The sequence below is a fragment of the Momordica charantia genome (genome assembly GCF_013281855.1).
Source record: "Momordica charantia cultivar OHB3-1 chromosome 6 unlocalized genomic scaffold, Mcharantia_2.0 BLBB01000006.1, whole genome shotgun sequence".
NCBI classification, from domain to species: Eukaryota; Viridiplantae; Streptophyta; class Magnoliopsida; order Cucurbitales; family Cucurbitaceae; genus Momordica; species Momordica charantia.
Window position 1 is genome coordinate 26,975,426 of NW_028275164.1, and position 27,429 is coordinate 27,002,854.

General features: G+C 36.4%; 4 protein-coding genes and 1 non-coding gene across 9 annotated transcripts; 3 read left to right on the forward strand and 2 right to left on the reverse strand.

The window, feature by feature from the left end:
• Window positions 1–312: 312 nt before the first annotated feature.
• LOC111024024 (glycine-rich protein) lies at window positions 313–8,165 on the forward strand. Of its 2 annotated transcripts, XR_002603266.2 has the most exons (14): window positions 313–817; window positions 1,440–1,681; window positions 1,982–2,047; window positions 2,174–2,252; window positions 2,405–2,484; window positions 2,571–2,594; window positions 3,025–3,149; window positions 3,669–3,885; window positions 4,004–4,057; window positions 5,181–5,227; window positions 5,864–5,948; window positions 7,039–7,102; window positions 7,276–7,431; window positions 7,956–8,165. XR_002603266.2 is itself a non-coding variant. In XM_022301601.2 (13 exons), exons 1-13 carry the CDS (start codon window positions 478–480, stop codon window positions 7,377–7,379), a joined length of 1,527 nt encoding a protein of 508 aa, XP_022157293.1. In that variant the 5' UTR covers window positions 314–477; the 3' UTR covers window positions 7,380–8,165. The 2 variants fall into 2 exon arrangements, 1 of the variants encoding a protein (XP_022157293.1); XM_022301601.2 differs by having other exon boundaries at window positions 314–817; window positions 7,276–8,165.
• Window positions 8,166–9,556: 1,391 nt separating this feature from the next.
• Window positions 9,557–15,790, forward strand: CKB2 (casein kinase II beta chain 2). Of its 2 annotated transcripts, none has more exons than XM_022302548.2 (5): window positions 9,557–10,088; window positions 13,646–13,864; window positions 14,251–14,360; window positions 14,440–14,605; window positions 15,281–15,790. In XM_022302548.2, exons 1-5 carry the CDS (start codon window positions 9,851–9,853, stop codon window positions 15,409–15,411), a joined length of 864 nt encoding a protein of 287 aa, XP_022158240.1. In that variant the 5' UTR covers window positions 9,557–9,850; the 3' UTR covers window positions 15,412–15,790. The 2 variants fall into 2 exon arrangements, with proteins under 2 accessions (XP_022158240.1, XP_022158247.1); XM_022302555.2 differs by having other exon boundaries at window positions 14,440–14,602.
• Window positions 15,791–17,025: 1,235 nt separating this feature from the next.
• LOC111023129 (large ribosomal subunit protein eL43) lies at window positions 17,026–18,708 on the reverse strand. Its single transcript, XM_088125272.1, has 5 exons — window positions 18,650–18,708; window positions 18,241–18,278; window positions 17,496–17,584; window positions 17,346–17,428; window positions 17,026–17,249 (listed from the first exon to the last, which is right to left on the reverse strand). The coding sequence occupies exons 1-5, from the start codon at window positions 18,706–18,708 to the stop codon at window positions 17,192–17,194; spliced, it is 327 nt and encodes a 108-aa protein (XP_087981398.1). The 3' UTR covers window positions 17,026–17,191.
• Window positions 18,709–19,317: 609 nt separating this feature from the next.
• TRNAE-CUC (transfer RNA glutamic acid (anticodon CUC)) lies at window positions 19,318–19,390 on the forward strand. The gene has a single exon. It is a non-coding gene; the product is annotated as a tRNA-Glu (tRNA).
• A 1,530-nt stretch (window positions 19,391–20,920) lies between these two features.
• Window positions 20,921–27,407, reverse strand: LOC111026121 (SNF2 domain-containing protein CLASSY 4-like). 3 transcript variants are annotated; one of them, XM_088124732.1, is made up of 4 exons: window positions 25,289–27,407; window positions 24,390–24,542; window positions 21,818–23,845; window positions 20,921–21,070 (listed from the first exon to the last, which is right to left on the reverse strand). In XM_088124732.1, the coding sequence occupies exons 1-3, from the start codon at window positions 27,122–27,124 to the stop codon at window positions 21,923–21,925; spliced, it is 3,912 nt and encodes a 1,303-aa protein (XP_087980858.1). In that variant the 5' UTR covers window positions 27,125–27,407; the 3' UTR covers window positions 20,921–21,070; window positions 21,818–21,922. The 3 variants fall into 3 exon arrangements, with proteins under 3 accessions (XP_087980858.1, XP_087980857.1, XP_087980856.1); XM_088124731.1 differs by having other exon boundaries at window positions 20,921–21,147; XM_088124730.1 differs by having other exon boundaries at window positions 20,921–21,205.
• Between the last annotated feature and the right edge of the window lie 22 nt (window positions 27,408–27,429).

Consider the following 27,429-nt stretch of genomic DNA (forward strand, 5'->3'; position numbering starts at 1 on the left):
CTTATTAATAAATATTAGTTTTTTTAAACCCGATCGACTAAACTGATAGTAGTTAGTGACCTTTGTACAAAATAAAAAAATAATTCTGATCGACTCAAACTAAATGGTCAGTTGTCCTATTGATTTTACTGACCGACTGATGTGCAGCCCTACCTAGGTCATGGATGAATAAACGCATTCTAGAAAAAAAAAATACATATTTATGAAGTTACGAACTCATTGCTTTTTACACATGGGCCGAAATATCCCTCAAGGCCCAAATTGGTGACAAACCGAGTCCACTCACCTTGTCAATTCGGACGACTCGCGTATCAGATTCTCCAATCTCCATTACTCTTCCCAGAAGGAGAAAACCTTTCGAGTTCGAGTCATGTTCCACTGAGCGCCTGTCGGGTTCCTGCCATCTCAATTCCAACTTCTTTTGATCGAAAATCCATCGTCAATTCGCAGCCAAGATTGCCGGAGTTCGTCTCTTGAATGGATTTCTCCGAGCAAGATGTAGATATATTCGGCGAAGAGCTCGAGAATGCAGACAACAACGACAACGACCATCATGACCGAGATGCTGCCCGCTCGTCATCGCAATCTTCGTCGTCCTCCTCTTCTTCATCGTCTTCGGATTCTTCGTCGTCCAACGCGAGCGATGGAGGCGAGAGCAGTAGTGGAGGCAGTGGGAGTGCGAGTAGTGCTGGAGAAGAAGACGACGAAAATGGTGAAGAAGTGCAGTACAATCCTCGGTACGAGGATAGAGATCTATTTGGTTCTGATAACGAGGATTATTGTAAAACACTTGCTGTTAGTCCTTATCCAGTTCCAGGTAATTTTAGTCGTGGTTGTTACTTAATTTGCGTACATTCTTGAAAACACCACTATTTGGTGTGTTCCGCTTATGTTTTCTGGATGTGAGACTGTTTTTTCTTCTTCTTAGTTTGTTTCCGTTTATGCCACTGTTTAAACTGGGCTTCTGAATCTTTGGAGGGAGTGATTGAAGTTTTTTCTTTGTAGTCTAATTATGTTTAATGTTTTCCTTTTCCTGAAGTCTTTAGTTTAAATTGCTTGAAAGAGTTTGAAAATTGGAATGGTTTTGCATTTTTCGGTTCAGTCGGCAGGAAGTATGTTCTAGAATGAACTAATTGTCTGAACTGGAATGAAACTAGCACCTATGATTTGAATGTCATACGGACAGCAGAGAATCGTCACTTTCTGTAAAATTTTGTAGGCTGCCATTGAAAATCCGAACTTCAAATGAGTTATAAATGATCCAAGTTGGAAACTTTTGGGGTTCTTTTTGGAATATTAGATATATGGATTATGCAGTGATTACATGACAATTTTTAATTCTCTCTTTTATTGGTTAAATTACGAGAGAAGTTACGTATAGAAATAGGAGAGGGAGTTGAAGATTCGTAATTTTTCTCAGTTGATTAATTTTATGGCAGTCTTACCTGCAATAAGGAACAATAACAACCCTGGTAGAGGAGCATTTGGGCGAGGTCGTTGGGGGAATAATGATAGAGGATCAGGCCTCCTTCCACGGCCTGGACCATTCCCTCAAAGGCATGGCTTCGGTGGCTATGGATCAAAGTTTTCTAATGGACGTCATGATGAACGTTTTGTCTCAGACATGAAGCTTACCAAAAGTGAAGAAACACTGGCGAGAAAGTGCATTGCTTTTCAGGAGGTATGGATATTGTTTCCTCCCTGCTCTTCATACACACAAATTGACGCCATAGACATTCAGAGTAATTTTCTCAAATTGGTTGCTTAATTGGCTTGCGTTTGTACGGTATGGTCCTTATTGGGTGATGTTGGAAAGGCAGTTTTAGAATTGTTTTGGCATTTTTATTATATTATGGTTCACAATGCCATTTGCATTCTATTATGCCTCAAGAGAAGGTGAGCTGTTATCAACGCTCTCGTTCTTTCACAAAGTTTGTTTTGTTTCATTCTTGACCTCTTGTTGATAATTTTTTTTTGATAGCCTTGTGAACTTGCTTGCTATAGTCGTATAGAAGGAGGAGATGTCTACTTTGATGACCGCAGCTTGGTAAGCTGTTTAGAGTTGTTTTCTTCATATCATTTTTCGTGGATGTTTTTGTGTTGTCTATAAATATGTGATCAGGTGATAAAGTTCTCCTTTCCCTCATTTTGCTTGTTAATATGCCACTACTAGAGACTGTTTAAGCGCTTTATTACTGAAGATATTGGAGCTGATTTGAATGAAGGTTTTGACACTTTTATCGAGAAGAAAGGTATGCAAGTTTCCAAAATATTTTGTTTGATTTTTTTCATTAAATTTGTGTCTAAGCTGGTATAGATATCGGATTGAATCAGATAAAATACTCGTTGAAAGAACTAATATATACTTCTAACTTTTGTATCACTTTCTCTTGCTTTTATTCAGACTTAGGTTCTCAGGGTTTTGGTGACCTCCTTTCCTGCATAAGGGACAAAAACATCCCTCTTCAAAATATTCATTTTGTGGTGAGCCACTTGTTAGCTTCTGGATTTTAACTTTAATGCCAGTCTATCAGTCCATTACTAATGAATTTGCCCTCTTGTGTTTCCAGACTTTCCGTAACAATCTTAACAAGGTACTTGTGATGATGCTTTTGCTTTGTCCTATTATTTGTTTTACGGTTCACTACTCCTTTTGTGCTTCTAATAGAATATCTAGATGGTGTCATGGTTTATTTTTGGCTTTATTTATCAATGCTTATATCCATACGGAGTTTTATTTTGGGATCTAGGTATGGAATTTTGATTTTTTTTTTTTGGAATCTATTTTATGTTTGACTTCTTATAGAATAGCGGAAGGGAGTCGTGATTCTTTTTGGTTTTAATAATGCTTATATTCTTTTTGGTTTTAATAATGCTTATATTCTCCTGACCCTAAGGGCAGTAGCATGTGTGAATACATGTTTTGTATCGTGCGGATTGTTTTTTAGATAATATATCTATATTCTGACTGGTATAGAATGCTCCAGTATCGTTATCATGTTAAAATTGCTGCTTTTAATGCAGATATTGGCTACTGCTTATATTCGTCATGAGCCTTGGGAAATGGGTGTCCATAAAAGAAACGGTGTCGTCTACCTAGATGTGCATAAATTACCAGAAAGACCCCAAAGTGAATTGGAGCGTCGAAGGTACTAGAATTTTAATGGGCTTTTAGCAAATGCATTAGAAGAAGATTTCACAGAACTAATATGAGAAGATGTTGGTATGATCTCGCTTGGGCTGATAACCATGAGTATTTTATCTTATTGCTGGGAGGGTTCTCAGTTTTCAACGATTATCATACATAAGAATGAAAGCATTAGTGGGATGTTAGGGCAGAAGCTACACAGTGAATTTAGATAGTTGAAAATGCAGTGCAAGCCAACTCTCTCTTTAGACACTTGTGACATTAGTAGTTGTATATGAATTGTGGATACGAACTGACAGGTGCGGTAGATAGGAAGTACGTATAGTTCTTTTCTTGTACTCTTTTTTTTTGTTGGGGGGGGGGGGGGTGTTGGACAATACATATTCATGGTGCCTTTTTTGTTTTTGTTTTTTCTATTTGCTAATTTCTATGATAAATTGGCAATATTATGCTATTAAAATTTTTTATTTATTTTTATCAAAATTTGTTGTTGTGCCTTGGTAACTTACTCGTCTTATAGGTGCTATTGGGGTTACTGTTTTGAGAACCTTGCTACTGAGGACCCAAGAAGAGGTGATGGAGAAGGGATACATCATGTAGATGCAAATGCTGAGTACTGTGCTGTTATTAAAACAAAACTAGGCGCTCATCGCATCCTGATGGGTGCTGAGATGGATTGCTGTGATTCAACTGATGAGGGAAGGAGGTTTTATGTTGAATTAAAGACAAGTCGCGAGGTTGACATTAATAAAAAAATTATTATACTACTTTAGATATTTATTTCATGATCTAGCTTTTGGATGTCTTGAACTTACTCTGCTCTCATAACCTGTAACTTTTCCTTGTTACTTGCAGTTGGATCAGCGTACTGAAGAAAGATATGAGAGAGAGAAATTACTTAAGTTTTGGGTATATTTTTCTCTTCGTGCTTGATGAGTCAATTATTGTCTACTTTTGTTATTGATGTTGTATGCTATGTAGCATAAGAAGTATAGATAACAAGCACACATATCAAGTATAAGGTAAGTATCTGGATACACTTGGACTATCTGAGCTAGTCGTGACTAAAAACATGCAAATTTAAGATCCTCATATCATAGATAAAGAAGATGATGGCACTTTTAATACTTTGGAATAAGAATTAAATCATCCACGTTACCTAGTTGAGCTATGGGCCAAGAAGTCAACAAAATCTTTCAAGGAGCTGGAAATTGTGACAAGGGACATGACGGGCGGGCAATTTTTGCGTTTTTGTCCCATCGGACCAATACCCTCGACAGACTGATTTTTACTGATTTGTACATGGCTTCAATTCTTTGTTAATGACTGCATAGATATTAAAGTTGGGTGGAGTGTTGTCTAATTTAGTCTATCATTGAAAGTTCCAGTAGCTGCGTACTTGAGGCTTTTTTTTCTGCTCTCAATAATATTTTTCTCTGCAACGAAGGTGATTGATTGATAATTTTTCTGTAGTAGAGATTTCATTTCTCGCATGAGCGACAGCCTATTATTACATGGAGCATCTTATACAATTTTTATGAGGAGGTTTTCTGAGGAAATTTATTTTAAGCACGAAACCGCTTATTTCTATGGATGGAAGTTTAATTTGTATAAAGTTTCTTATAGGGGTCTTTTCTGTTTTAGGTCCTTTGTTATTTTTCTATTTTTTCTCTACCGTGTGATGTGTTAATATTAATTAACCGATTCCTTTATTATCCCCTTCTTTTGCTGTTACTTGTTAGTTTTGGAATTAATCTAGTTTCCTATTCTTCGTTGTTTTTAGTTTAAATTGTGCTCTCCTTTGTTTTTTTTCTTTTTTTTTTAAGTGAGGGCGAAGAAAAGTTCCTCTGTTCCCGTGAATTTCTGTACTTTTGTCTTTGGATTCATCCTGTTGCTTGTCTTTTACCTTAATAAGTGACTATTTTTACCTTTTGTTCCATTATAAATACTTCTTTTTTACCTTAATAAGTGATTAATGTCTTTTGTTCCATTCTAAGTTCAGGCATTAACTTGGTTGGGTTTTTGGTTGCAGATACAATCATTCTTAGCTGGCGTACCATATATTGTTATTGGGTTCAGGTAATTTATTTATCTAGCTGGCCTCTTTTATTTGGTGGATGGAAGCTGTTTGTTAATGGAATGAAAAGTCTCCAGGGTGAGTAAAGAATCTTTTCTCTTTGAGGTATCGGCCAATAGACGTTTGATGGAATTCCTTGCCTCATATTTAGTTTTTCCATTCCTTTCCTTCTCCTCATGCTAAACAAAGTGAATAAAGTGCCATAGTAAGGGAGGTCGAAAATGGAATTTTCTAGTATTGGTCTTAGCTTGGTGATTGATATGCCACCGACTCCTACCACTTTTTTACCTTCTTGAGACTGTACCCCATTCCCTGAACCATAATATGGCCACATACACAGCCTTAAAATTTCCATGTCCAAGACCTTTATACGCCATGGTAGAGAAGTCATCTTCTTCTAATTAACTAGGCGACTGCCCTGTCCTGAATTTGTTTCCTAACTGACATCTCTGATTCTCTAAAACTGTGTGCTGTTTAAATCTCGCTCACTCTTTCACACAAAATACATCAGCATCCCACTGTTTTTCGTTTTTACGAAGTGGTATTATCACCTTGTTGATGTATGAAGTTTCTTGAAGGTCTTAGGATATCGTAAATTTCGTTTTAGTTTTTATTCACTTCATCTTCTTTTTATGCAGGAATGATGCTGGCCAGCTTGTTCGCACGGAAAGATTGAGAACTAAAGACATAACACAGAGAGTGAAAATGAAAAACTATTGGCAGGTATTTAAATTTTGTGAGGTGGATCTTCTGCTCTAAATTTAATTGGATAAGGAAGCCTTAGACTGGGCCAAGAAAGTTACAAGGAAACCTTCCATTTAGCACAAACAAGGAGATAATCATGGTTTCGAAAAGGTTTTGATAATTTTCTCTAAGACAAAGCCATAAAAACAATACGTGCCCAAAAAATAGAAAACAGTTTCCCTTCTCCCTTTGAAATTTGGTCGTTTCTCTAACCAAAAAATTGGAAGGGGGCAACTGAAGCAAATTTGAAGATGGAAGGATAGTATGCCAATTGAAAGAGCTAAAGAGGGAATGCTAGAACTGAGAAGCTATCCTGTAGGAAAGATCTTTACCAGTTTTGCACAATGTGCTCCAATATGCAGAATGGAAAATCCTAAGATTATGTCTGAGCTTTATCGTGAGGGTTAATGCTATTCAATAACAGCTTTGGATGAAGTTATTTTCTTTTAGATAATAGTCCTTCCACCAGATCCAGTTGCTAAGTTGGTAATCACTAATCAAGGACTTGATAAGAGCTCAAAAGAATGAATAGCCAATCAAAAGGTACAATGGTTGACTGTAAAAGCAGATGATGATGTAACTGCTCTCTCTTTCAAGGTTATGCATACAGATGATGAGATGAATGGTAGGAGATTAAGAAAAGTTATACACAGGAAGCGTTCTTAATTCCTCACCTACGCTGTGAATGAAGAGCAGTCTCTTTGAAGAAGATACAGGTCCAACCAAATTTCAATGGTCAATATGTTATCAAATCATGAGCAAGCCGAAAAAGTTTAAGTGCAAACCTTAGCCAAGCTTTAGTTGACTTATGAATTATAAACTTATATAAAAAAAAATTCATATTGATACTTATTGGTCCCACATCAACGCATAATTTCTTTGAGTTTTATGAATTATTTAACTCCAAGGACCTATTCTGGAATCTTGTTTCATACTGTTTCCTTCTAACTCAAAAGTGATATACAGTATCATTATTCTTTTGTGAATCAAGCTACAAGATTTGTATTCGTTAACAGAAGTTTGGTTTGACTCGCTTCTCGTTCTTGTATCTTATAATGTTGATTTGTAGGGAGGTGTCTGTCTTGCCTTTGCTGATGAAGTGTTATGCTGGCTTTATGGAACAGTCAAAGAAAGTAAGTTTGTACCATACACTTCACATTGCTCCACTGAAAAGATTTGTTTAATTGGTTACAACTCATTGTCATGGATCAACAAACTAATTGAATTTCCAAAGATTTGTCTACTCGCTGCACAGGTCATGGAACAAAGAACTAATTTCTCATTCTTTGTCCAATGTTTACTTCAGATGAAGATTACATATTGCAGTTTGCGCATCCTTTCACCCGTTTAGAGCTTCTTCAAGCCTCCTCATGCCCAGATGCTATCACTCATCACATCGAGCTGTTATAGTCATATGAAGAAATTCTCGCATTCCCTGTAAATCTGAAAGTGCAGATTAGAGGTTAAGTTAGCAATCATCTTTCATCTCAAACTCTGATTACACCATCTTACTCAAAGGACCATTTTCTTGCCCGATGGCTGCCTTACGCTTATTATATGCTTAGCCACCTAAAGTAAAGTTGAAGACACCTCAGCTCCCAAGGAAAAAATGCAAAATATTGTATTACCTAACACCCCATAGGAGAGAGAGAAACACCCCATAGGAGAGAGAGAAGAAAAGAGAAAGAACGGAGCTTTATTTTTGCATAGGTATCATAATTATTTTGGGTAGTTTGATTAGGTGTTATCATGAGACATGAAACTCCAGCCCATTCCCTTGTCTTGTCTTTTGAAGATTGGAGTTGAATGCCTGTCATTCAAACCCAAAAGTTGGTTAGTATTTTTTTTTTTTTTCATTCTTTAGGTTATGATTATGAACATCAAATATCTGAGCTTTTAATTGCAATCCCAAACAACAAAAGTCTCCATCACTGCTTTCTATCTATGTAAAACTTACAGGTTATCACTCTCTGCTTCTCTCTGTAGAGTAAATTTGATATGCAGGATCTGTTCGTCCGTTGATTCACATTGCTGTCAATCCCTTGCCCCGCCTCACCCCGAGCAGCCCTGCTCTGCAAACAATCTCTTTTGTACTTGTTTTTTGGTGGTTCACTTTTGTAATTGGTTAATCTGCTGAAAGGATCAGAAACGCTGACATATTTACCTTACATGAAATCTTTGAATAGTTGTTCCCTCCCTCTGGTTTAAATTTCTGCATTTCCAAATGAAAATTTTACATTGGAATTTCATTAGTTTTTTTTGGAAGTTGCTGGAACAAGGTTCTCATCCTTTTTCTTGATTGAGTGATGTCGAGTAGTGCACTTGGAACGTTTGGAGAAGTTTTTAAAAGGTTCAGTTTTAAGCCTTCGAGTGAAAGACTACAAATGAAAATTCGTGACGTCTTTAGAGTTGTGTTGGGTGGAATCCGATACCATAAATATCAGAACCAGTACCAAAAAAAGTAGTGTTAAAAGTTTGTTGGATGTTTCTTTTCTCGACTTGAATCATTACAACTTTATTATAATTATTTTTTAATACAATAAATGTGAAGATTGTAAATTGAACTTAATAATTCCGAGAATGAACAAAATGTTGAATTTATACGAATTTTGTAAATTTCTCCTTCAATTATTAATACTTCTAATTATTTCTTGCACTGTCACTTTTTAATATTTGTTATAAATTTGGTAGATTGTTTATGTGACATTTCCAGCTTGGCACGTGAAACATGTTACATCTATTTCTCTTGAGCTTTTTCTATCCTTTTTCTTGTGAGTAAATTTAAACTAAAAAGATAAATTGGCAAGAATCTCGTTTTATTTTATCTTTGTTTTTTGTTTTTCTGAAATCCAATAAGAAAATTGTCTTAATAGATGTGAAGGAAAAAAAATAACATCTCTATAATTCCAACTGCCAATAGATTTTTGACACGCCATTTTAGACCATAAACTATAATTAATTCTTGAAAACATTCCACAAATGTATTATTTATTTAATTATAATAATAACCGTGCCAGAAAAATAATAATAATAATATGCATGGTCTTAGATCGCAATGGATAGAATATTGGTTAAAATACTATTTTGATATTTGTACTTTCAATTTTGTTTCGATTTTCTATTTTAAAATATTTATTTTTTGTCTCTATATCTTCAACGTTGATTCATTTTAGTTTATATACTTTTAAAATATTTATTTTGATCCAGGTATTTAAAAAAAAAGATTATTTTAGTTATTGTTTACAAAATTTTAACACAAATTCTATACATAACGGAAATTCTTTAATATAAAATCATGATTACATTTCAAAAAATATATTAAAAAGTATAATTAAAAATAAAATAAGAGATCGAAATGGCGACCCTAAATACAATATGACCCTTTTAAAAATATAGGCCTAAAATGAACCCACATTATAATAATCAAAATAAATATTTTAAAGTTATTGAACAACCGATATAAATGAAAACTAAAAATACATAGATGTTTAATAGGAAAGCATTATAATTAATTATTAATATTAATTAAGAACTGAAAAAAAAAAAGGTACATATATAAAGAAAAGGAGGCGAGTTGTCGCTGCCGATTTATCGTGAACCGTATAGGAAAGCGTTGTATAGATTTAATCGTCGCCCTTCGGCGTTCTGTGTCATTCTTCTTCGTAAGCTAAGCTTTTCGAATCCCAGACGATATCTAATCTAATCTAATCTACACATAATGCCTCTGCTCTCTCACTCCTTCTCTCTCACAGATTCCATTTAGCAATCCTTCTGCTTCTTCCGTCTTCTTCTTCTTCTTCTCGATTTCCCCTTTCCGGGCATGTTTTTCCCACGGATTTAGCCCCATCTCCGACTGTTTTTCCGGCCATCTATCGCCGACGATGCACCGGGACCGAGCTGCCGGTGGCGCTTCCAAGCTGGACGTCACTCCCATCGATCGGAAGCGTATCAACGAGGCTCTCGATAAGCAGCTCGAGCGATCCTCGCCCTCCACTTCTCGCACCGTGATTAACGGCAAGGATAAGCCCGCCGCCGCCGCCCAGTCGGTCTTGATGGGGAAGCCGCCCTCTGATCAGAGAGACTCTCGCTCTGCGTCCCTCTCCAAGACCAACTGCTCTGGTGGTTCCTCTTTCCTCTTTTTTCTCTTTTTCTATTGGTTTCTTCGTTTTCTGGAGAAACTTTTTATACGTCGATTTTTCTTCTTAACTTGTTATTAGTTTCAGCTGTTTTTGCTCAGATTTGAATTTGGGGGTTTTTAGCTTCGTATACAAGTCGCGGGTATCTCGAATTTGACCTTGCTTTCCTCTCCTTCTTCTTCTTCTTCGTCTCATAATTTTTTCTCTCGTGTTGTTTTGGGAATTCAGGGATCCGATAGTACATAGAGTTCGATTTTGTGGTATATTGCGTCAACTGGTACCAATAATTTTAGGCCTTGTGCCAATGGAAGGAAGATTTTGAAGACTACCTTTAGCAATAGCGTACACTTCCCATGACGGCGGCAGTTATTCATTTTATTCTTTTAATAAGAAACCACTGCACAAAGAAGACAACGGCGAGGGGTGGAGAGAATGCCTCCCCAAGAAGAACAATTATAAAAAGGCCATCCAGTTTCTAATAATCATGGGGAAGCCGTAATTACAAAAGACTTTGTATCTAGCACTCCACCCAGAAGCTAAGTACCGAATACTATCCACAAAAGAATCCTTTCTGAACTATAACTGTCCTCAAAACCTCTTTGATTTCTTTCCTTCCATGTAGTCCGTAACACCGCCTTCACGGCACAACGCCACAAAACCTTGGCTTTTCCTTTGAACCTTAAGCCCGCTAAAGATTCCAATATCCACCCATCACCCTTCTTAGGGAGGCAGGTAGGAATGCCAAACTCCTTAAAAATAAAAAGTCCAAGGCTTAAAAGTAAAGGGACAATGAAGAAGCAACTGATCAATTGAATCCTCCCCCTTTTACGAAGAAAGCAGACTGCAGGAGACAAAATCCAATGGGAGAATCTTCTCTGAAGCCTCTGTGAAGTGTTGATGCCTCTGTACAGAGAAGAACAAATGAAGAATTTCACTCTCTTGGGAACAAGGGTCTTCCAAATGAGGCTCTGCCACTGTCTTTGTGTCGGAACATCAGGTTTAGTAAGGGATAGGAATGCTGACTTCGTAGAGAGATGGAGCCTCCCCTTTCAAGGGACCAGATGATCGTATCCTCCCCTTCCCCCAGACGCAGTCTTTCCAAAATATCAGTCAAGTCAATCCAGCTCGCCATCTCTCTATCAAAAATACCTCTTCTAATGCCCAAGTCCCAAGTTAAATGAACAGTCGACCAACAATATGCAATGTTGGCATTCTTTTTCAAAGAGATGGAATCCAAGTTACGGAATCTAGAAGCCAAGGGTATAGGTCCAGCCCAATAATCTCCCCATAAGCGAATTTTTCTTCCGTTCGAACCACAAGCTTCACAAAGGAAGAGAAGAAACCCATCTTTTTGCTTATGTCAACCCAGGGCTTTCCACAAGGAATCCTTTTCTTGAGTAAATCTCCACAACCACTTCATTAGGAGAGAAGAGCTCCTATGTTTTAAGGAGCCTACCCCTAGGCCACCATAATCTACAGGCAAAGAAGTCTTTTTCTAGCTAATTAAATGACTACCTGCTTTGTAGCTTCTCCCACACCATATAAAGTCTCACAATTTTCTCCAGGAGCAAAATAATTTTAATGGGGGCTTCGAGCAAAGAGAAATTGTAAATAATAGGGGGCTTCCATCAAAGAGAAATAGTAAAGAGGGAGGCTGTTAAGGACAACTTGCACCAAGGTGAGTCTCCCCCTTTTGACAAAGAAAGGTCATGCCATTTCTCTAGCTTAGCCCTCATCTTGTCCACCAGTGGCTCCCAAAAAGAACCAGACTTTTGGTTTCCTCTAGGCTCCAAAGGGAAACCCAAATAGGAGATAGGAAGGTTCTCGGCTTTGCTTCGCTATTAGCTGTGGACTCTATCACCCTACGCTGATGTTTATTCCAATTAAAGAGGTCTTATCCAAGTTTAGGGACAGCCCGAGCCACACAAAAATACCTTAAGGACAAACTACCAGTTCCCGGACATTTTATCTTACCCGGGCAGAAAATAAGGGTGTCATTAGCAAATCGTAGGTGCGTAACTTCCACCTCTCCTCCCTCGAGTCTAAAACCTTTGAGGATGCACCTTTTGTTGCAAGAGTGAATAGTGTGACTCAAAGAGTCCCTATAATGGTAAAAAAGAAAGGGGAAAGGGGGGATTCCCTTGTCTGAGGCTCCCTTTGGCCAAAATCCTAGCTCTAGGGCACCCATTAATGAAGTTTGAAAAGTTAGTCACTAAGACACAACCCCTTATCCACTTCTTCCATCTTTGCCCAAAACCTTTTAACTCTAAGAACGACTTCCAAGAAAGACCAGTCTACCTTTTGTAAGCCTTCTCCAGGTTTAGCTTTGCTTCAGTAAAAGGACCTTTTTTCTTCCTTAACTTATGGTCCCCCATTGCTTTAGTCGCTGCTAAGATGGCATCTAAGATTTGACGACCCTCTACAAAGGCTGCCTGTGCGTTATCAATAATGAGAGGGAGAACTTTCTTCAAGCGCTTTACCAGCACTTAGCCAAAATCTTGTAAAGAGAGGTCATTAGGCTAATAGGTCTAAAATCACTCACCTTGGACGCATTAGCTTTCTTTGGGATCAAAAATATAGGTTTCATTAGTGCATTTGTTGATGATCCAGTTTTCAAAAATCGTGGAACACTGCTACTAGATCATGTTTCACAATGTTCCACAATTTAAAAAAAAAAAAAAAAAAAAAAAAGCTAATTTGTAAAATCATCCGAACCGGGGGATTTTGAGAGCCCTAGACTGTAAATAGCACTATAGATTTCAATCTCATCAAAGGGAGATTTGAGCTGACCATTCCACTGAGCAGAGACGGGGGACCAGTTCAAGCCTTCCAACGTGAAGCGCTGATTATTATTCTAATGATCTTCCAGAGTGCCTTTCTTTTTGTAAAGTTTTTTTGTTTGAAAAAAATATCTCGATGCATTGTTTGCATAGTTTCTAATTAAGAGACAAAACGTCAAAAATTCAAATCATTCTCATTTGTCGACATAGTTTAATTTCACCATCTGCTGGTGGTATAAAGCCTGCAATACTTTGTGGAATAATTAAATACTTGATTAGAATGAATTTTGTCACCGCTAATGCATTCTGGTAGTGATTATTGGCTGATGAGAGAGGTTAGAATAAAGCCTGCAATTTTTGTGGAATAATTTAGTCTCAACTGGCTGATGGTGATTATTATTATTTTTTTTTAACTTCACATGCTGTGATCTGTTGGGACAGGTTCTTAAATGTTGATATAGATGTTATTCGTGATAATTTGCTGTCCAAGATTATTCTTCAACTTTTGCTTTCTTTACCATTCTTTTATAGCACCAGTATGTAACTAGAACAAAGAACATATTAGTAATTACTCAGTGGACAACGGGCATTATTGACTTGCAGAGACAAAAATTATCCAAAATTTATGCTTTGATGGCTGATTGTTTATTTTTCAAGAGTTGAATAAAATTTTCTTTATAAATTTTTCACTATATGATTATATTAAATATTTTATTGTAGTTCATTATTTTTAAACTTATGATCTCTTGGTTAATTGTAGAGGAATCTGAGACTGACAGTGAAGAGTCAGATGTCAGTGGATCTGATGGTGATGATACGTCTTGGATTTCATGGTTTTGTAATCTGCGAGGAAATGAGTTCTTTTGTGAAGTGGATGATGACTATATACAAGATGACTTTAACCTTTGTGGTTTAAGCAGCCAAGTTCCATATTATGATTATGCTCTTGATTTGATTCTGGATGTTGAGTCCTCTAATGGTATGGTTAATGCATAGTATTCTGAGATGTGTTTGGCCTTGCTTTGTTCAAGTATATACATATCGTAGAAATCATTTATTGAGAAGATCTCTTCCAACAAATGCATAAATCTAAAAGCACCTTCTAAGTGTGCTCTATTATATAGTTAATACCAGTATTTTTGTCACTAGAAGATATTTTTAAGTTGTAAGTATCTCAAAACGACTATTAGTTCTGGAACAAAATTGCTCATGCCCGACAATGCAAAGGAAGCTATCAATGGGATTGGATATTGGAAGTCATGAAAATTTTTAGAATTGGGGGCGTATTGGCAGTATTTGTTTTAGCTTCATCTCTCATTCGGGTGTTGGTTGTCACAAATAAAATTGTACGGGTGAAATGTGCAGGTGATATGTTTACAGAGGAACAGAATGAACTAATTGAATCTGCAGCTGAAATGCTTTACGGTCTAATTCATGCGAGATACATATTGACAAGTAAAGGCATGGCTGCTATGGTGAGAATCTTCTTTTGGGTCGTCTTCTATTTTTGTGCTTATGATGAGCCAGGCAGATAATCCATTATGATTTTCACAGCTGGACAAGTACAAGAATTATGACTTCGGGAGATGCCCTAGAGTCTACTGCTGTGGACAACCCTGTCTTCCTGTTGGTCAATCAGACATTCCCAGATCAAGCACCGTCAAGATATACTGTCCAAGATGTGAGGATATTTATTATCCTCGATCAAAGTATCAAGGTAGTATCCTTTATTTTCATGATCGTATGTTTGACTACTTGCATGCACATTGCACATTTGTTATCAATTTACCTCTACAATCATCCCTCATTAAGTCATCCAGGCCCTCGTGATCATTTCTTTGAGTTTGATTCCTTAGAGTTTGTTGAAAAATCTTGACAGGTAAGATATCATTATTAGTGTTTGGTCTAACGGGGAGTTATTCTCAAATGGTTAGTTGTAGTCATGTTCCTTTGGATTTGATAAGTAATGGGAACGTATTACTTGTTGAAAAGAAAATGTGACACGATCGAAAATGTAGTTTAGAATTATATGATCCTACCTTCATATTTTTGAAGTTTCTTTGTTACCTCCTTTTTGGTGGAGGAAGGATGATAGCCATCATTCTGTCCGAACTGTAAACTGACTTTGACCAATGGGTGGTAATTTGTGGACGAGACTTCAAAAAATTACTGTCTACGTCATGTTTATTCTTATTCGAAACTGAAGTTCTCGATTTTTCAGATTTTGTAACACATGCATTTTAAGCATATACTTCAGTTGCCTAGACAAAACTTGTTTCCCATCACTGAATTGCATTTAAGCTATATATATTGTGAATGATAAGGATCAAACTGACAGCAGTCTTCACAAGCTCGTCTTTTGGTATACTTCTTAAGTTTCTTTAACTCTATATAGACATTGATGGAGCTTATTTTGGAACTACATTTCCTCACCTCTTCCTGATGACATATGGACACCTTAAGCCACAAAAAGCCGTTCAGGGTTACGTTCCGAGAGTGTTCGGATTCAAGATCCACAAGCCATGAAGCTGAAACTTAAAGCCATTCACTTGGGTGAGTTCTATGCATCCATCTCTGTTTGCTGAAACTTCTTCTCAGTTGGAGGACATGCTTTGAGAATTAGTTTAGCAGATGCCTCCTTTGAGAATAATAATGAAGAAGATTCCTCCATTATCTGCGTCTGAATGTGGAATGAAGCATTCGTCTACCCCATGTGAATCGAGGTGCCAATTCTCATGATGGCTCGTATTTGGTGAGCTTCTTTAGAATTTCTTCCCCCACCCCCCAAAAAAAGGAGAGAAAAAATCACTTTTTGGTAGGTTAAGTATGGAGATTACTATCTTGTTTCCTCTGTTTCTGCACCTAACAGTTTGATTAATGACAATTCAAATATAGCTTGTCACGATGCCTTATCTTGTATTTATCTTTTAAACTTTTGTGAATTTGTTTGACCTGAACTGTTCATAGTGGATAGGCGCAAGGTTATTCCTTGTGAAGTAACTACACCAATTGCTTTCAACTTGGAAGCAATAGTCAATGGCTTGTTCCTTTTTTCAAGATTATCTTTGTTCAAGGAAAATTTCTAGCATTGTAGTTGTAGGTACCTATTCCTTCTGTTTAACGATTCATTAAGTTATATATTATTTTATTTTGTTGACTTCACACCATTCTTAAATGTTAATAATATGGAAAACAATAAGTGGTGTATGAAATTTATCATCTACCGCTGATGGAGTGTGGTGATTAGTGTTCTTTGATAGCCATATGTACTCGGGTAGTATTTGATTGATTGAACTTTGTTGCTTTAGAAGGTACAACAAAAAGATTTTCATTGATTAGTGTTTTTAATCTCCCTTTTGCTTTGAAATTTCTTGTCTTGAGATCATAGGGGACAGAAACGATACGATCATGATTTATATCCTTTCACCTTACAAAGTTGCCAATTTAGAGCATAATTCAATTAGTTAAGTTATATTTTTTCGATAAAAAAATTCTAGGTTCGAACTTTCATTTTTCATATGTTGATCTACTAAAAAGAAAGTATGTTTAGTTAATTATATAAGAAATAATGTTCTAATAATCTTTATAAAAATTTTAATTCAATTGGTTAAGTCATTTTTTTTCATAATTCGAATCTTCATTTTCACATGTTGATCTACTAACGAGAATAGTTCTATAAGAAAAAACGCTCTAATAATCTTTATAAAAGTTTTTCTTTTAATTGCTATAACAATGGGTACAAATTAAAGAAGCTAAAGTTTACAGTGAACCCATTGCGTTGGTAGTGCTTCTTCCTTTATAATATATTTTGTAATTTATTATTTTGGTTTCAGATTTATCAAATCATGAGAATTCACCAAAGCTTGCGATTTCGATCCTCCACCCTATTAAGACGTAAATTTCTAACTTCGGTCAAAGTTGAACTAAAAAAGGTTGTGATGGTCGACGACGGGTCATCTTTCTTTTTTAAATCTTCGAGAACACGATAAATATTCCATGAACCTATGCAAAATCTCCAATATCGAGAAATGGGATAAGATGAGGACAAAATCTTTCACGGATCAAAGTACAATGAATTCGGTATATTCTTATAAATGACCAAAATTCTTTCACGAAATAAGGAAAAAAAGAAAAAAAGTGTTCTGTCAAAAGTATGAATTTATAAATATTCAAAACTCAATTGACGATCAATAGAATCCATTACAAGAAATTGGTCAGTATCTGAAGAGGAGAAAAGGAAAACTTCCACTTTGTCTTAAATAACCATGCCTGGAACAAAGAGAAATCTAAAAGAAAAAGGGTCGGCTTAACTTTCAGTATGCTCTCTTAATCTCCTAATAGTGCTCCTCACTGTCACAGTAGTGCTGTCAAAGGTACCAAAAATAACGTTAAAATCAAAGCGATTCATATTTCAAGTAACAAAAAACAAGAAAAGAAAACAAAAAGGATTTATCATTTACTTGAGAGTGTAGGCACCACCGGCTTTAACTTTACCACAATCTTTGCAGCCCCAAATTCCAACTGCCTTTCTCTTCACTGCATACTGCAAAGTAGGAAGCATATACTTTGAGAATGAAGAAGTGACTAGGAAACGAAAGAAAACTACTTGCCTTTCCACAGAACTCACAGAAGTATTTGCTATGCTGACTGATTTCCATCTTCTTAATCTGCTTCCGTAGACTGGCCCCATATTGGGTACCTGACAACAACAGAATTTAAGAAAAGAAAAGAATAAAAGAAAATCCTCCATGCAGAAAATGATCCAACTAGCGTATGCTATACACAGGCTTGTAATTATAATCCCAATACTAAGCATGGATCTTCAAAAGTCGAGAAATATGGGCTTGTGATGATATTGATGTATATCGACTCACATCTCAAAAAAAACATTTTAGGGAAATATTACCACCAAAACCATCAATGGTACCACTTTATTTTCTATACCAGGACAGGGGAATCCGTTTTGAAAGGTTTGTTTTCTACAGAGGAAACTTCTCTCTCCTTTGGTGCTAATAATTTTTTGGACTTGTCCCTTTGTCTTAAAGGTCGTCAATGGTCGTCAATGACTTTTGTAAGAGGAAAACCAAACAAGTAAAAACACTACATAACAATAGAGCTCAAACAGGATACAAGGATAGCATTCTAATTCTATCATAAGAATGAAGCAACTCATTGAGCAATCCCTGAAATAGATATAATATTCTAGCAATTAGGGCGCAACAAAGAGTAAATAAATTCAGACTGGACTAGATGCGGAGTAATGATAATAGAAAAAGGCATTCTCTGCGAAAATAATCATGTAAGCTCCAATATACTAAAAATAATAAAGCGTGAATTGAAATTTTTAAATAGTACCATATTTTCCAACCATGCCTGCCTTCTTGGTTCTCTTTCTGGTAAGAGAAAGGAATCAGTTTAAAACACTTTACGTTGAAAGAATATGAATGTAAAACTCAATTCCCACCAAAAGAATGTTAACCATTTCGATGCATATAAGAAATCCAAGGATATTTGAGTAGGAGGGTGAGGGTGAGGGTGAGGGGCATTGATAGACACGTAAAAGTGCATAAGAAGTGTGTAATAAAGAAAGAAGATTAGAAAACTCAAAGCAACAAATGCAAGCAGCATAGTTCCTGCTGATCTCTTGCCATAGTACAGCTAATATCAACTACTCCCCTAGCTTCGGATACAAGTTAATTGCAGCAAAAAGCATTTGATCCTTAACTGGAGCAAGCCATGAAACTTCAAAATGCCACAAATCAACCTTTGAAGTTCAATACAACCATGAACGATAAATTTAACCCCAAATACTCGGTGAGTCATGATACATTTACAAATTCAAAGACTTTTTATGCTTTCTCTTTTCGTAATTACAAGTTATGTCGTACCGGTAATCCAATGGCACTGATTCAAATCTTGAAAAGGAGAAAAAAAATGTAACTGATTTAACAATTAAATATGAAAAAAAGAAGCCAAATCTCTCAGGTTGTCTTTAATTAAAAAGAAAAATAACTAAAACTGTTGAGCAGAAACTAACAATGCAATGTCTCGGTGCCCAATAGAAAATAAACAGTCGACCGAATCGTGAAAATTACGTAGTAGAACTTCACCTAATAGGAAGAAAAAAAAATTGCATCTCCAACTGAACACTGTTCTTATATGAACTAACGAATAAAGTGAATAATTTCAGAGAAGTGCCTTTCCGTAGAAATAGAAATCATAGACAATTTTACGTGCCAGTGAATCGAAGGGAGAGAAATTACCATGGTTGGTTAGTTGAATACAGGATCGCCGGAAGAAAATTTGGAGAAACTGGGAAGAACTTGAAGCAGAGAAACCTAGAAATTTGTTTTATTACAATCAGAAGAATTGGGGAGGCAAAACAGGTTAAACTTAAAATCATTTCTTATTTTCATCTCACAATTAAACATCTCCGTTGTAGTCTAGTTAGTTAGGATACTCGGCTCTCACCCGAGAGACCCGGGTTCGATTCCCGGCAACGGAATTTCTTTTTCTTCATTTTCTATTTTCATAGCCAACTTTTGGGCCACATTTTCTTAAACCCATGAGCCGACGAATCTAATTGGGCCACTGGCCATAAACTACATGTTTTTCTTTTTCATTTAATTTTATTTAAGAGGGTGGATATATGTTTTTTATTTTTATTCCTCGAGTACTACAACATGTGAGATGTAGATTCGGATTTTATTTTTATTCCTCGAGTACTACAACATGTGAGATGTAGATACGGACTATATTTAATCTAAGAGAATTTTTTTTAGTGGTATCATCTATTGGTCAGAAATATAGTTACTAAACTCATATTAACTAACCACTCAAAATTAGTGGTGTATTGACCAAACTGTAGAATTTATAATTGACATCATTATCGTTTTTATTATATTAACTTTAGTATAATTCAACCATGACACTAGTAAAGTTGGTAGATCTGAATCTTTCCATTTTGATTGTACTAATTTTTCAAAAAAATTACTTTATAACATTATTTATGAGCTATGTTTGTGGAACTTTTATTATACTCAAAATTATATTTCCAGAAAAAAAAAACTATAATTTTGTAATGCTTAATATATATCTTTTTTTAATTAAAAGTTGGGATAGTTGAGAATCGTTTGTGAGTTTATACTTTATTTATTTTATTGTTCACAAACTAAAACTAATAATCTAAATTTAAAATTTTTATATTAATCAAAACTTAGAAATAAAATAAGTTTTTGAAACTTATGTTTTGTTCTTCACATCGACTGAAATTTCGAAAATAGTTTTTAAAACAAAACGTAAAATTCTTATCAAATAAAATCTGAAAACAATATGTTGAATGCGTGTATAATTTTCTAGCAAATGTTGCATGATCACATTCTTAGCCGGAAGAGAGTGAAATACAATACTCTTTCAATAAAATGCTAATTAAAGAAACTAATTTTTTGTTTCAAAAAATAAAAATTCCTTCTAATGCCACGACCAATTTCTTTTGCTTATCCGATCCCACAAAATAATAATAATAATAATAAAATGCTTACAATGTAATTGCTTGTACACCCGCATTTTATAATTTCAATTTACTCAATATGTAAAAATTTGTCAACAGATCATTCAACCTCTACCTTTGTGTACTATTTTTTTCTTGATAACATTAATATAAATAACCAAAATTGTCCAAGCCAACTCAATCTATAATATCATTGAATCTCATTCAGTACATCAATTTCCAAGTAACATTTGTATTATAAAACTATAGTGTCTATGGACCCAATCAGACCAATACAGTAATATTAATATTAAGGTTGCCGATTTGAGCATGGTTAAAGAATATATCATCAACGAAAATGTCGAAAGTTCGAATCTTTACCCCGAACATTAATATTGGGATTACAACATCGATGCAAGTAGCAAATATTAGAAGGGAAAAAAGAACCTACAAACAAAGAAATTGTGTTAACATTTCCTTTTCACTAACAGTTTTTTCAAGTTCACAAAAGCAAATCTGAACTTATATACTTTCTAACATAACGGCTTTCCAAGAATCTGCAGTTCTTTCTGGGTAAGTTATCCAAATGTCACTGTACATTGAGTAGTGGAATTTACACAGAATGTCTGAATGGCTGCTTCAAAAAATTAAGCACTCCAAAAAATATAAAGGGACCAAAAGTGGCAATTACCCCACCTAATGGATTCATCAAAAAATGAGATGCAAGTTAGAAAATGCTTCCGACGGTACTCTTGCAAGAAGGGTGCGTAAATCTGCAATTCGAACACAAAAATGACAGACTTGCAGAGTTGCAGATGGTAGAATCCAAGGCTGAAAAAAGGGATGCTAAATGTCACATATGTTTGTTCATAGAATGTTATGAGCATTTACTTCCACATGGCAAGTTTTCAGAAACAGAAAGAGCTCTCCCTAAGATCTCACATATAGCAGGCCAAATATTTCATCCATGTTTCCAAGTCATTTTCATAAGAAACTACATAGTTAGACTTAGGTTAATGATAGGCCCCAATACTAAATACTTTAGTCTAGGGAGGCTAAAAAGGGATTTTAAGGGTAGGGTACCCTGGCAGCTTATTTTCTGTTGACAGCTTTCTTACCTCTATTCACAACACCTATGCCTTGGCTAACACGGGAGAATCAACTTAATTACAGTTGGGAGAATATTTAAGTAGGGAACTTCCCTAAGCTTGACAGATTTGCCATTTACATATCCATTAGGTAATATACTTGGGTCTTCAATTCCCTTCAAACTAAAGAGCTAAGAACTAAAACTAGTAACTACAAGTAAAAATAGGTAAAGTGATTTACTAAACAGAATTTACCAACATTTACTTCTTAAATTTAAAGAGTTCGAAACTAATAGCTAGAATTAAAAATAGGTAAAGTGATTACTACACAAATTTATTGAGAATCGAGACTTACCAGTGCCCAAAAATAACACTGTACATCAACTTTATGCCTGCCGATAAAATGTCCAAAAGTGCATCGAACTTCAAAACCAAGGATAAGAGCATCAGGTTCAACAACTCAGTTGGTGAGGACATTTTCACAGCTTTTCTCTACCAAGCCAAAATTCTCACTCATGCTGGACTCCTTTGACTGGTATATTTTTAGGAATATATTTTTAAGCTTTTCATGTTGAAGTATTGCTTCCAAAATTATGTCATCCAGATCTGTAGATGACAACTTTACCTGATTGTTGTTCTGTTCAGGAGAGAAAACTAACTCAGACAATCGATCTTTTTTCACTTTTTGACTGTATTTCTTCTGTTCCCTTGTCCCAGAAGTAATGAGATGATAGACATGGACAACTTTTTTCTGCCCAAGTCTATATGCACGGCATATAGCTTGCCTTTCCACTGAGGGATTCCATACAACATCAAGTAAAACTACCCTTGAAGCCCCAACAAGGTTTATACCTTCCGAGCAAGCCTTTGTCGATGCAAGCAATACCCTAACTTCACTCGTCGGATCGTTGAAGGTATTTATTAAGGATTGTCGTTTCCTTACATCAAGTTTTCCACTCATATGAAAAAGCTCTATCCCTTCAGTCCAATTCCAATGAGACTTAAGATGTTCTTCTATCAAGGACAATGGTTCAATGTATTGGCTGAAAACTAAAACTTTTTCATTCAAAGGTTTACTCAGGCGAATAATTTCCAGGACAAACTGTATTTTCACTCCCAATTCAGGATTCAATCTACTCCGCTCTAACATATCCTTGTCAATAGCAACATCTTCTTTATCACATTTCAATATCAGGGAAGGGTGTACGGAGATCAAGGACTCAGCATATTCCACTTCTAAAGGATTCTTCCTCACTTGAATGCTCTGAAGAAGACTCTTCTGCAGCTCTGCTGGCTGTAACATAACTACAGATTTTCTCAACCCTGGAAGTTTCTCTTGTAGTATGTTACCCCTGTATACATGCACAAATGGACTGATCAAGGCTCTGATTTCTTTCAATTCAGGACTTTCCAGTAAGTCTTCAGAAGTTCTGCCAAGGGAACTAATCAAAGCGTCCCACTTTCCTCTCAGGATATTTTTTGGGCGTCCACGCTTCTTGTCAAGAGATTCATCACCGTTGGAACTATTTATATCAGCCAAACTTGGCCTAGCCAACCTAAGTGTAGTATAGAACTCAGTAAAATTATTCTGGAAAGGAGTTCCAGAGAGGATGATGCGCCTTTCGGTTTTAATTTTGGACAAGGCCATCCAAATAAGACTATCAGAATTGCGTGGTATGTGCCCTTCATCAAAGACCACAAGATCAGGAAGCTCCAAAAGGATTTTCCTTACCTTATCACTTTCAGTATTCAGTCGAACTCCAGCAAGTCTCTCAAACAGTCTGTAACTAATTCCCAAGATGCTTTTCTCCTTCTTCCAGGAAAACAGTTTCACAAGCCGAACATTGGCAAGACTTGGTCGTGACGGAGAAGCTTGCATCAGTAACTTAATAGCTGCAATATTCTCCTTGAAAGAGAACTCTCGCTTATTCAGGTTATGAAAGGGAATGTCAACCTTCCACTTCAAAAACTCCTCTTCCCAGGTAAGGAGCATGTTGCAAGGTGCAATAATCATTGGCCGGCATGTCGGATATAATTCCATGTATGTCTGAAGAAAAACAATAGATAGACGAGTTTTTCCTGTACCAGGAGCATGTGATACAAGGCATCCACTCCCACTGTTAAAGTCATTTCTTTCTCTTAACTCATCAAGAGAAATTCCTCCAGCTATATTTCTCCAAATGAATTCAAAACCTTCACGTTGATGTGGATACATGCTATTCCTAAGACCAGGAATGATATCCCACACTGTTTGTCCAAAATGAGCTGGTGAGTCAGATCCGTCATGGGGGTCACAATCAAAATCCTGTTGAAGGTCATCAATTTTAACGCGCTCAAATGAGCCATATTCCCTCTTCTGTGACTTTCCATATGGGTTTTTGTCCTGAAAGAGACCAACGCCATTAATCCTATAATGAGAAGTCAACAAGCATATACCAACGAGAGAACATACATTATCTTCCATACATGAATATAAGTTTTTAAAAAACCAAACAGATAGCATAAAAAGAAATATAAAAAGAAAGATGATATCAATAGCAATGCTTTTTTTTTCTTTTTTTTGATGTTATGGATGCAAGAACTGCCAAGAAGTTTCAAAGAAACACATCAACGATGCCATTTGACAAGCCAAAAAGTAAATGTTTTTAAAATATAACATAGAACTCCTGTCCTCTGAGAATGAAAGTGAAATAGCTCAACCCATCTTAAGAACCTGTTTTGTAATATCAAACATAGAGAGAAAATAATAATAATAATAATAACAATAAATTGGCTGTCCAGTCATTTATTAAATACACGGATTAAAACATAATCTTAAAGAGAAAAAAAAGAGTGCACGACTCACAAAAGAATATACATGAAACACAGAAAAGGGAGATACTTCTCAGAACTACGTACATAAATAAACAGAAAAGTAGATGACTCACAAAAGAAGGTACAATATCTTTGATTTCCAATTTGACGTATGAACAACATACGCATCTAAGTCCAATTTGTTCATCAAGTACGAGCCGATGATCACCATGAAGACAACGATTCACTTGCTCAACCTTTGTGGGACAGCCATCTTCATTTTCAACCTGCAAATTAACGTGGATCACTCACTTCAAAATTCATAATTAACGCATGAAGGATATAATCATTTGTAACAGCAAATATAAGAATTGTACTTGAGTAGTGTAAATAAGAGCAAATAACAGGAGGAACATCTCTGCAGCATAGAACTTGTTAACCTATTTGTGCAACCATATCAATGAATTTTAATAGCCCTTCGTACTCTAATCAAGAGTCAATATTTACAGTCATTCTCTATTGATTGTTACATTCTTATTAACATCTATCTTGAGCTTAAAAAGTATGTAATTTATAGAATGCAGCTAACAGAAAATTTTAGAGAAAAACAAATAAAGTGTACCTCCAACGTTCCTCAGAGGAAGCGTTCCAAGGTTTTGGTTGATCGGTGAAATAAATTGAGTTATACAAATTTTTAATCTCTGAAAACACACGTCTTATTCTAATCCTCCTAACTCTCTAGCTAGTTTGAGAGGGAAAGTCTAACACATACAAACAATTCGTTATTGAAAAAACTTCAGATCATTACCAAAAATAAAATAGCCAAAACTTATAGAAGAAAATCGACAACTTCCAATAATACAGACCTTTTTAATCTATATAGAACGAAAATTGTAACTCCCGTAACTTTCAAAAGAGCACAAAAATCTAACACACAGACACAAACATGATAATCTGAGGGGCCAAATTGAAGATGATGACAATAAATAATAACACGTGGCAAGCTTAACCGATTGCTAGGAAATGAACCTACTGTATTAGAATCCACCAGACCAATCTCGCTGGATCTAAGAGCAAAGTCAAGCTCTGCCCACAGTTTGTCCAGTTCTTTTTCATGCTCCGACTTCTCTGGAATACGTGATTCCTCTAATCCAAAGAACTTCAAAGGAAGAGGCATCTCAGAAAAATGGGAACTGTTCTCACCTTCAGAGACTTGATTTATAGGAGGAATTAACTCATCTGAAGGCAGTTCTTTGTCTGCGATTATGGAATCAATGAGAATATTGTAAATATGAAGGCTTTTTGATGCACTGTGGCCTTTTCTTTTAATAATATTGTCAAACTCATGGCAATTCTTTGGGTGAGCTTTCCGAAAATCTTCACAATCTTCACTCTGGTTGCAGTTGTTCATTCGAGGTACACTTTCATCAAACCAAAATTTACTCCCACCATGAGAGCTCTCAACCTTGTTTGTATCATCACCACTTTGACTGTTGACCTCAGTTTTCTTATTACTACTCCAGGTCCTTCGCTTGCAGATCTTGTCACCACTTTGATTGTTGAACTCAGTTTTCTTCTTACTACTCCAGGTACTTTGCTTGCAAGTTTCATCATCGGTAGTGCTATCACAAGAATCTGTACTGTCATGCCTTGATGAAGAATCTAATTCCTCCTCATCACACTGAAAATCTGACCCTTCCTCGTCAATACAGAGTGGATGATTGACAGTTCCAAGATCGGTATTTATTTTTGTAGCCCTTGAACTAAATCGTGAGCGAGTTCTTTGGGCAACATGATTAAGTTGTTCACCAACCTTAACATATTCATTTCTGCAATTGCTATTACGCCCATCCTTGTCGAAATCAACGAATATGTCAAGTCCATACGCTCTTCTTCTTAAACCACCTTCAAAAATTTTGACCCTCTTCCTTCTTTCTCTTCTACTTTTTGTTCCTTCACAGTGACGTCCACGACTCTTCCCACTTTCTGAACTTGAGCACTCTGAACTAGAGCACTCTGAACTTGACTCCTCTGATTTTTCTAGTTCATAAGTCCCATCACTGGAGTCACCATTGTCTTCTTCACTTGATGATGCTTCCGATTCAGTCAACTTCTCCACACCATCATCAGAAGAACATTCCTTGCTTGTCTCTCTGTCTCCTACTGTGGGCTCAGCCCTGTACGAGCCACCAGAGTTACTTCCCCCCAAAGGATTCTTTTCCTTGCTCTTCTCTCGGTCTCCTACCGTGGGCTCAGCCCTGTATGAGCCACCAGAGTTACTTCCCCTCATGCTCTTATTGGGGGATATCTCTAAATCATTGTTTTCCTTGCCACACAAAATCAAGCCACTGGAACCATCTTCATTATCCACATCAACGCAATCAAAACCACCATTCTTCCCAACAGCAGCCGACTTAGAAATTGAGCAATTAGAATTTACAGAATCAAACCCTTCTTCTTCCTCGTCTTCTAAATCGATTATATCAATATTTCCGCCCTTCAAACCCGTACTACATTTCTTCACATTCTTAAGCCCCGAACTCTGGGAAGCCACAAATGTGACGGAGTCCCCGCCTTCTGTCCCAAATGCAGAAGCATCAATCTCCTCTACGCTGTCCTCATCACTATCAATAGACAAAGCAACAGGCTCCGACTTCATTCTACGATTAATGCTACAATTTTCAGAAGTATTAACCCTCTTACTACTCTCGCCAAATCTATCGCTCGAAACCTGACCTCGAATGTTGGCACTGGCGGAGTCCGCCCGATTCTTCTTCTTCCTCTTCTTCCTACGCTCCAGATGCTCCTCGCCGGCCAATGCTCGCTTCATCCTCGTCCTCTTCGCTACCGGCAGGCTGTAGTCGATCATCTTTTCACGTTCCACCTCCAAACTCAGCAAATAAACCAAGAAAATCGCGCGCACAGTTTCACGGAAACAAGATGGGGGTCCTCAAAGAGCTAAATCACGATAAAACCATTAGCACTGTTCATTGTTAATAAGGATCGAGCGGGAAGTGGAGTGTGATAGAGAGAGGGAAGAAAAAAAGCGAGGAGAGAGAGAGAGAGAGAGAAGGGCGCGAAGAAAAAAGTGCATGCAGAGGGAGAAGACACAGAGAAATCGAATCGACGATTTTGGACTTTCCAAATTGCTGTTACAATTTGCATTGACTGCTA

What these genes read in the sequence shown, in the direction of transcription:
- LOC111024024 (XM_022301601.2), top strand. Translation starts at nt 478, where the DNA reads ATGGATTTCTCCGAGCAAGATGTAGATATATTCGGCGAAGAGCTCGAG. An exon ending in AATTAAAGACAAGTCGCGAG is followed by an intron (nt 3,886 to 4,003) that starts GTTGACATTAAT and finishes TGTTACTTGCAG; the next exon opens with TTGGATCAGCGTACTGAAGA. An exon ending in AGAAATTACTTAAGTTTTGG is followed by an intron (nt 4,058 to 5,180) that starts GTATATTTTTCT and finishes TTTTGGTTGCAG; the next exon opens with ATACAATCATTCTTAGCTGG.
- CKB2 (XM_022302548.2), top strand. Translation starts at nt 9,851, where the DNA reads ATGCACCGGGACCGAGCTGCCGGTGGCGCTTCCAAGCTGGACGTCACT. An exon ending in CTCCAAGACCAACTGCTCTG is followed by an intron (nt 10,089 to 13,645) that starts GTGGTTCCTCTT and finishes GGTTAATTGTAG; the next exon opens with AGGAATCTGAGACTGACAGT. An exon ending in GTAAAGGCATGGCTGCTATG is followed by an intron (nt 14,361 to 14,439) that starts GTGAGAATCTTC and finishes TGATTTTCACAG; the next exon opens with CTGGACAAGTACAAGAATTA.
- LOC111023129 (XM_088125272.1), bottom strand. Translation starts at nt 18,708, where the DNA reads ATGACTCACCGAGTATTTGGGGTTAAATTTATCGTTCATGGTTGTATT. An exon ending in AGGCATGGTTGGAAAATATG is followed by an intron (nt 17,585 to 18,240) that starts GTACTATTTAAA and finishes TGTTGTTGTCAG; the next exon opens with GTACCCAATATGGGGCCAGT. An exon ending in TCTGTGAGTTCTGTGGAAAG is followed by an intron (nt 17,429 to 17,495) that starts GCAAGTAGTTTT and finishes CCTACTTTGCAG; the next exon opens with TATGCAGTGAAGAGAAAGGC.
- LOC111026121 (XM_088124732.1), bottom strand. Translation starts at nt 27,124, where the DNA reads ATGATCGACTACAGCCTGCCGGTAGCGAAGAGGACGAGGATGAAGCGA. An exon ending in GTCTGGTGGATTCTAATACA is followed by an intron (nt 24,543 to 25,288) that starts GTAGGTTCATTT and finishes GTTAATTTGCAG; the next exon opens with GTTGAAAATGAAGATGGCTG. An exon ending in AAGATATTGTACCTTCTTTT is followed by an intron (nt 23,846 to 24,389) that starts GTGAGTCATCTA and finishes GGTCTCTTTCAG; the next exon opens with GACAAAAACCCATATGGAAA.